The sequence below is a fragment of the Pteropus alecto genome, unplaced genomic scaffold (genome assembly GCF_000325575.1).
Source record: "Pteropus alecto unplaced genomic scaffold, ASM32557v1 scaffold70, whole genome shotgun sequence".
Taxonomy (NCBI): domain Eukaryota; kingdom Metazoa; phylum Chordata; class Mammalia; order Chiroptera; family Pteropodidae; genus Pteropus; species Pteropus alecto.
Genome location: NW_006431912.1, coordinates 3452013 through 3461609, shown reverse-complemented (window position 1 = coordinate 3461609; position 9597 = coordinate 3452013). Strand labels below are relative to the sequence as shown.

General features: G+C 31.5%; 1 protein-coding gene across 3 annotated transcripts in view; it reads right to left on the bottom strand.

Moving 5' to 3' along the window:
- KIF2A (kinesin family member 2A) overlaps window positions 1-9597 on the bottom strand; it is a 61927-nt gene that overhangs the window by 6591 nt on the left and 45739 nt on the right. For 2 of the 3 annotated variants that reach the window (XM_006906053.2, XM_006906054.2), the window contains exons 15-17: window positions 8768-8878; window positions 7679-7746; window positions 4173-4323 (exon numbers count right to left, since the gene is read on the bottom strand). In XM_006906053.2, the coding sequence (XP_006906115.1) occupies window positions 4173-4323; window positions 7679-7746; window positions 8768-8878 (330 nt within the window). Of the gene's footprint in view, window positions 1-4172; window positions 4324-5191; window positions 5306-7678; window positions 7747-8767; window positions 8879-9597 lie in introns of all 3 variants that reach the window. The other variant, XM_006906055.3, reaches the window with a different exon arrangement.

Sequence of the window (9597 nt, the reverse complement as noted above, 5' to 3'; positions counted from 1 at the left end):
CTTTCCCTCTCCCTCTCTCTGTTAAACAAATGCAGTCATCTTTTCTGCCCACCTCCCTGCCAAGCTCAGAATGTCTTCTTTCTTTCCTTTGCTTTAATGCAAGTTCCTATCACTTCCATGCAGCCTACTCAGAATATTTTTTTGTCTATATAACTACTTCTTGAATTTTAATGTACTTGATTATCCTCTAGTTTGTTTATCTGTATTTGTTTTAGACCCTATCCCATTTTAATCTACCTTGTTAGATTCAATATGGCAGTAAGAATGTGTACGCATGTACCAATACTTAACTAAAGGCTAATACTAAATCATCTCATGATAGTTCCCTGGGGATGGCAAAGTTGAAAGAAATTCACACTCAGATATGGAGAAGGCTGTAAGAACTCATGATGTCATGCTTAAAGCCTCTGGATGAGTTCTGGTCAGCTAGCCAACCTCTTTAAATCACAGTCCCGCAGAGACTCAAGAGATGCAAGAATAAAATGGAAAAGATCTGCTACAGGGAGTGCCTCTCTTGTTCTGGTTTTCCATATCTTTGGGAGGTCTACATCTAAGTGTAATGTAGGGTGTGCTTTAAGGATTTTATAAGCAACTAGTCTCCTTCAAAACTTTTGGGGACGGGGGACAGACTAAGGCCAGGATCTTATTTTTTAGTTCTTTATGTTCTATGTTCCAAAGTTTAGAACTCTTACTTTAAACCAGGTTTCTCAACTTCAGCACTACTGACATTTTGGGGGAAGGAAGAAGACTATTCTGTGCATTATATGGTGTTTATTACCAGTATCCCTAGCTTCTATCCACTAGATGAGGTTGTCACTACTCATTTGTGATAACCAATGTATGAGACATTTTTTTGGTTATGTCTCATACATTTTTCCTGAGGGGCCAAGTCATTCCTGGATGAGAATTGCTGCAGTAAGCTCTGCTTTATTAATAGAGAGTAATTTGGAATATGATAATAAAAAGTAGTAGAACTATTTGTTAATTCTAGAATATTTTAGGCTTTAATACCTGCTGCAAAGTATAAAAACATTAACTTAAGTTATAATGTTTTCAAAGACTATTTTATTGCAGCTAGCAATAAATATAGTTGACGTAAGATTTAGCTCTGTAATAATAAATACTCATTTCAATCCTGCCTAGCTTCACCACTTACTACTTGTATGATCTCAGTCAAGTTACTTAATCTTTTAGAAAAAAGTCAGTTAAAAAGTAGGAACAATTATAGTTCCTACTATATTGAGTTGTGAGAATTGTATCAGATAATAAGAAAAAGGCTTAGCAAATCAATGTCATGTAGCAAGCAACTAATAAATCCTACCTTTTATCATTATGAGAAAATGCTACTACAGGATTCTTAGTGGAAAATGAATGATACAAAACTATATAATGATATATTTAAAAAATGAAGTAAAATAAACTATAAATAACTTTTACATCTCACATACCGTAAGAAATCCTTCAATTTATCAATTATGTGAAAATGTGTATTATTTGTTTTGGTTATTTCTTTATACATTTGTCCTTCTATAACGGGCACATATTTTATTATTTTTTGAGTAACCAGAAAATCAAAATTTTAAATTGAAAAATGCCACTAAACATTTCAAACATATAAACATATAAACAAACGTTAGCATTTTTTATATAGTTCATGCATCTTTTTAATACATATGTATATGTCCATAGTTAATTGTTTTTAATCTTTATATATGATTTATTATATGTATAATTCTTAAACCTGTTTTTTTCCCTATAGTGCTTTAAAAATTCCCACATTTTAATATCGGTATAAAACTTGGGGGGAGGGAAAAAGTTTGGATCATATGTATTATCTGGCCCTTTCTTAAAGGATCAGATATTATATATTTTAAGCTTATGAGCCAAATGGTTTGTGTCACTTCTGTTATGGTAAGAAAGCAGCCAGACAACCCATAAGTGAATGAGCATGGCCATGTTCAACAAAACTTTATTTGTAAACAGATGGCTGCCTCATAGCCTCTACAGGCATCCCTTGGAGATATTGTAGGTTCAGTTCCAGACCATTTCAATAAAGTGAGTCCTGAAATCAACTATAAGAAAAAACTGGAAAATATGTAAACATACTGAAGCTAAACAATATGCTACTGAACAATGAATGGGTAACAATGAGATCAAGGAAGAAATCAAAAGATCCCACTAGAGATAAATGAAAATAAAAACACAATGACTCAAAATTTATGCGACACAGCAAAAGCAGTCCTAAGAGGGAAAGTCAAACTTCAAGAAAAAAGAAAAATCTCAAATAAACCATCTTACTTTACACTTAAAAGAACTAGAAAAAGAACAGCAAACAAAACCCAAAGTGAATAGAAAGAAGGAAATAATAAAGATCAAAGCGGAAATAAAGCAAAATAGAGTCTAGAAAAACAATACAAAAGATCAATGAAACCAAGAGGGGGCCTTTTGAAAGGATAAACAAAATTAATAAACCTTTAACTAGACTCATCAAGAAAAAAAGAGAGGACCCAAATAAATAAAATCAGAAATGAAAGGGGAGAAATAACTATGGACCCCACATAAATACAAAGGATTATAAGAAAATATTATGAGCAATTATATGCCAACAAACAGGAAAATCTGGATGAAATGGATACATTCCTAGAAATATACAATCTCCCAAGACTGAGCCACGAAGAAGCAGAAAATCTGAACTGACCAATTACCACAAATGAAAATGAATCAGTAATCAAAAAACTTCCAAAAAACAAAAGTCAGGAACCGGATGGCCTCCTAGGTGAATTTTAACAAACATTCAAAGAATTAACATCTATTCTTCTCAAACTATTCCAAAAAATTCAAGAGGGGGGAAGGCTCCCTCTTCTATCAAGACCAGAAAAGATAGGCATTTATAGATGACATGATACTATAGAAAGAGAACCCTAAAGATTCCACCAAAAAACTGTTAGAACTGATAAATGATTTCAGTAAAGTAACAGGATACAAAATTAATATTCAGAAGTCGGCTGTGTTTTTATACACGGATGATAAACTATCAGAAAGAAAAATTAAGAAAACAATCCCATTTATAATTGCATCAAAAACAATAAAATACCTAGGAATCAATTTAATCAAGGAGGTAAAAGACTTGTTCTTGGAAAATTATAAGTCACTGAAAAAAGAAATTGAAGATACAAATAAATGGAAGCTCATAGATAGGAAGAATCAACATCATTAAAATGGCCATGCTACCCAAGCTATCTATAGATTCAATGCAATCTCTATCAAAATACCAATGGCGTTTTTCAGAGGACTAGAACAAATAATCCCAAAATTTATATGGAACCATAAAAGATCTCGAATAGTCACAGCAATCTTGAGAAAGAACAAAATTGGAAGAATCACATTACCTGATATCAAACTATATTATAAGCCTATATTGATCAAAACAGCATGGTACTGGCATAAAAACAGACACATAGATCAATGGAACAGAACTGAACGTCCAGAAATAATTCCATAGCTAGACGGTCATTTAATCTATGAAAAAGGAGGCAAGAATATACAATGGGGTAAAGACAGTCTCTTCAACAAACAGTGTTGGGAATATCGAACAGATACATGCAAAAAAATGAACTGGACCACCTTCATACACCATACACAAGAATAAACTCAAAATAGATCAAAGACTTAAATGTGAGACCCAAAACCATAAAACTCCTAGAAGAAAAGATAGGCAGTAAATTCTGATATTGTTATTAGTAATTTTTCTTCTGATATATCTCCTATGTCAAGGGAAACAAAAGAAAAAATAAACAAATGTGATTTTATCAAACTAAAAAGCTTTTGCACAGCAAAGGAAACAATCAATAAAATGAAAAGACAACCTACTGCATAGGAGAAGATATCTGCCTATGATATATCTGACAAGGGGTTAATATCCAAAATTTAAAAAGAAAAAAAAATAAAGTGAGTCTTAATTTTTTTGCTGTTGGAGAGGCCTACCTTTAATTTGTAAAAAACAAAACAAAACAAAACAAACAAAAAAATCTGTGACGTACAATAAAGTGAAGCACAATGAGGTGTGCCTGTATTTTGCTGACCTGATTTAGATGCTAGATTTCAATGACCAAGTACTGCTACTGATGAAATGAACTAAGGTTAGACAATTAGAACTATATTAAGTCACTCACATTTTGTTCACAAAGAAGTTTTAAATCATCTCTCTGAGGGGAACTTCCGACACCCCACTGTGCCTCTAAGTCATCAATCTGATTTGGTGGATGGTGCATTATTGGACGGACATCACCAGCAGAAGTAGGATCCACGGTCAATTCTTTCACCCTATAAACAAAGAGGTATCTAAAATCAGTAAAGACTTATAGCAGAAGAACAAGAAAATACCAACCTATTCAATATAAAGGCAATTCAATTAACGTATTAAGATTAATGATGTCAGCTTTCCAGATCAAGTGTACCTGAAATCCATGAAAACACTAAAGAGATGTTTAGCTGTTTAATTTTAGGAATTTATTTAGGTAACTTTACAATTATTTCAAATATAATTATTGTGCATAATAAATGAGAATTAGCAAAGTATGTAGATTCAGTACTTCAGAGTAAATGAGACTGCTGATGAAATTAAATTAAATGAACAGAAAAATACTAATAATAGCACTTAGATTAATAATATACTTTGCAGATTTTTGGTAGCAATAATGCTTAATTAAAATTAAAATAGCTATATGTGAAATAATCTTATTCTAATGTAAAAAGCTATACGATGTAAATTAGCTCCATCATTTACTAAATGTTTACCCATTAAATTTAAATTTATACACTTGGGAGAGCATACACTAAGTCAAGAGGATTTTCATTATTTTCTTGCAGATTCAGAAATTTACAAGAGCAGAACAAAGGTAAACCTTTCATTTTAAACGAGACAGTTTATCCTTTAATGGTACATATGCAAAGATGACATCATCCTTAAAAATGTGGGGGGAAATGGAAAGCCTGAATTCTAAAAACATTTTAAAGCAAATAAATTAACAAAGTACATAAAAATGAAGATCATGCAGCACAACCACCACCTGCCAAACGAAATAAAAATGAAAAATCAAATGGCTCAGGACAAAAGAAATACAAATAAAAATTTATACATAGCACAATTGAACTATTAAAATAAACATCTTATGTATAGAATGAACTAGACCTGGTAATCGAAGGAGAAAAGTCGTCATACTCATAAGAAGGAGAGAGATCAGGGCGACTGCCACTACCCTGTGAGAAGGGAATGTCTGATGGACTAATTCCAAACTCCTTTACTCTGCAGCACCAAAACAGCAACAAATTAAAAGAAAACGCTCTTGTAAAGACAGCAATGCATATTTCAAATTTTCATTTAGTACTGTTTAATTTGTTTAGAAGAGGATATCAACATTGTTGTAACAATATTTTAGAACATTTTAAAAATCCATTATAAGATTTAGAAACCCATCTTATTCTCTACTACACAGTCCTTTGTTTCTGGTGTCCTTTTCTCATGATCCTTTCTAGAAATTTAACTAGACCATCACCTAAATTTAAAATGCCCCTTATTTAATTACATGACCAATCTAATTTCCTATGTAATCAATATCATGAACATTTTGTGAATCCTCAACACTCTTGAAGTCTTTTCAAACAGGACACAAGAGAATTAAGTCTTAATGGAATCCATTGTTTGTAATGAGCATCTAGACTGGATTCATCTGTCCTTCATCCTTTATAGTCACTTTGGAAAGCTTATTTACCACACATGCTGACAAATCTAAATTTCTAATACTATTTAACTCTTTTTACTCTCAATCCATTTCCTTTTAGAATCTCCTAATTTAGATACCATGTAAGCCCCTAATCACATATTTCTCCTCTATTCAAAGCCCTCTTGCCCAATCTAAACTATACCATATGCAGCAATTATATTCCTCAAATGAGTTATCAAAGGAGGTATTTCCAAATGCCTAGAGATTTGGAAATAAAAGGCAGAATTATTTGTCCCAGATGGATAGTCATGTTGCAAATGAATTACATTACATGATAACAAATTAAAACATTTTACTTGAACCTAAACAAGAGGAATGGCCAGACACAGCTTTTTCACATTAGGGCGGATTCCTTTGCAAAGTCTGAAGACCTGGAGAGTTTTTGTTTCAGTTCTACACTGTGACAATATTCTACTACACTAAACTGTTCTTCATCTCTCCTACTAACAATTTTGAAATAAGAAGCACTTTAAATTAATGATAAAAACCCCAGAAATACCAAAAATGTTCATTACAGGGATCAATTAAAAGTATCATATATATCTGCAGCTAGGAGCTCATAATTCATAGTTTAAAAGGAATCAAATTTAGAAATGAAGTTCTATTATATTTTTAAAAAGTTATTATATTTTAATAATCATGCAAAAGGTCAAGAGATTTATACTTTCCAACAGTTTTTACTATAATTTTTAAAAAATCTCTTTAGTTGAAGCAAAAGCAAGATACAAAAGAACAAAGTCTACTCTACCTAATTTATGTCAAGTTCAAATAGAGCTACACCTATGTTATTCACGGATAAATTCATAGGCAGAAAAAACTATTTTTAAAAAGAAAGAAAAACAAACTTTTCCCACAGAAGTCAGGACAATGACTACTTTGGGGTAGAAATTAATGGACTTGGGCATGTTATTCGGGATTTGTGGTCAGGAAGGGAAATACGGGGAACTTTCTGGGGGCTGGAATGTTCTATTTCCCAATCTGATGCAGAAATTTTCACTTTATAAGTAGCTATTAAATTATTTACTTATGCTTTGAGTACTTTTATGTATGCATATGTATCCCACATTTTGATAAAAGATTAAAAATAAAATTTCCATAGTGATTAAAACAAAGAAATAATACAAATACTTGTGTTCATCAAAACAGAGAATCTCCACACTAGAAATGGAATAAAAAGAGAAATTTTATCTCTAGGTTAAAATCACAAATGCAGCATGTGATAACAGAAATTTTAAACTATATAGTCAGTCATCCAAAACAAGTGCAATGGGGACAATCTATGGAAAAATATAAATATGCCATCATGATCCAAAATTTCAAGAGTATTTCATGACTATAAAAAATAAACTGCTTTAAATAGTTTATAATCCTCTTGTCTTTTCATCTATAAATATCCAGTTGCCTAGTAGTTTGTAATACTGACACGAATAATAAAACGTAACCCACAAAGAACACCAGAAGGAACTGTGCTGTCACTATTTACTTTCAATCTTAGATTCCCCATGTATAAAATTTAATATTATCAGAAATAATTTTTAGCATATAGCATAACAATTTAAGAAATACAGACTGGCCCCTGATACTTACTGCAGAGTCTTAACATAATAGAAAGAATTTACATGATTTAAATGTAGTAAAATATTATAAAATGTTATTTAAATGAAAAAATATAATCATGTTCTATGATAGAAAGACCAATTCTACTAAAAATATAAATCTCTTCTCAAATTACAAAACACATCATTTTGGCAAAATAATTATAAATAACATGAAATTTTCCTTTTGAAAATTCAAAGAACAATGTAATAAGATTTATCCTATTAAATCAGATATTAAATCAAACCACAGATGTTCTATTCCCCTCAAACTTCAAAATGAATAATCACTTCTCATACCTATTTGCATATCTTAATGTATTAAGAGTATTTTCACAAGATGCCATTCCTGGAGAGATTGTGGCAATCTATGGGGGAAAAATGCAAAGGTAAATAAAATGTTATAAATGATGAAGACAGTAATACTTATTTACACAGCTCATCACAGTCTAATCTTAATATGGTTATTTAAAAAATTATTAATGATATCTGAACTCCAAGATAACTTGCTATCTTATGCCAACGATCAGATATTAATTATACACTCTAGTTAAAATATAAACAATTCTCTGAATGCATGAGAAAATGATCAAAATCGGGCAGAAAATGGGGTCAACATCTAGTAAATGAGAATAATAGCATCGAGTGGCTGTCCCCATCTACCTTTAATAATTTTTTTGCCTAAGAGCAAGCTCTACTGCTGTCAGACAGAACAACTAAAACTTCATTAGAAACCTAAAGTTTTACGTGTTAAGAAACTGAAAGAGAGTTTGAAGGTGAGGATCATACCAGCTGGAAAGTGAAGTTTGTCCCAGAAGAGACAACCACAGAAGGAGAAACTCAAATTCTGCATATAAACTGCCCAAATGTTTGGCTGACCCCTGAACTAGGCATATACAAGGCTGACTCCAAGAAACATAGCTCTAAGTCTAAAAGAGCTAAACAGAGATTTCAATTTCAGTTGCTGCCCACAGCAGGAGAAGAGTTTAGGTAAGTCCAGCTAAGTAAATTTTCTGATAAATAATAAAAAATCGATAATCTTTAGAAGAATACAATAGAATCCAGAGTGTCTGTAAGTCATTCATTCATAATAAAAATGATATAATCCAAAATTATTAGACATATGAAGAAATAGAAAAGTATAACACATATTCAGGAAAGCAAATCAATGGAGACAACCTCAAGAAGACTCAGATGTTGGAATTAGTAGAATGCATTATTAACTGCAATATAATCCTCTCTGTCAGACCATCTTACGTACACTGTCTCTCTCACAAAAGAAGGATTTAAATGATTGTCACTAATATATATTATAATTTCCCCACAGATATTATGTAATTATTCATTCAGGATTAAAACAAGACAAACAAAAAACAAACATAAACTTACCATGCAGGTACGAGAGTTTTCACCAATAAATGAATCTCTTAACACCTGAGTGAGTTTGCTTGCTCGGAAAGGAGTATGAGGTTTATTTCTACCTAAGGCTCTAATGCACTCCTGAAAATTAAGAAAGCAAGTTTCAGAGATTAGGCTTCTTATAAAGAGTAATCTTAATTAACACATTTAAAAGATCTCTTACTATAACTCTAATATTTAAGATCTGATCAGCTCTAAAAATGCTATGAACAGGTTTACAGCATAGTAAAGAGGTTTCCATAAAATCTAATTCAAGAAAATGAAATTTATAACAAAAAACCCAAAACCAACAAACTACTATTCAAAGAGATTCTTCTGGAATCTAGGACTAATGTTTAGAAGTGAAAGGAAGTAGGATAACTATAAAAAGATACTTTTAAAGTGTAATACAAAACAAAAAAACACAGAATGCTTTCTTCTAGTCCTGCCAATCTTTGCTTTTCTAGTCGAAGAAGACATATAATACAAGCCTAACTTTTTGAAAGCCATTCCACATTTTTCTGAGAAACTTATTTTTTCATTCTATTTTGTAATTCCTTGCTCTCCTCCAAGAAAATATGACTGATTAAGGCCCTCTGGAATTTTCCCAAGTAGCCCCGGAACTGGCCTGCCAACTAACAGATCCTTTATCCACCCTAAAAAGAATAAATAACATGTGTAAAGAAAATTTCTGGGTACAATATACATCTATAACTGCAAATATAAGCAACTAAATTTTGATAACCTCTATTATTTATTAGACAAAACAAGTAACTATCATTGTGTAGTAGAGTAAGCATAAAATCAAAAGTAAAAGATCT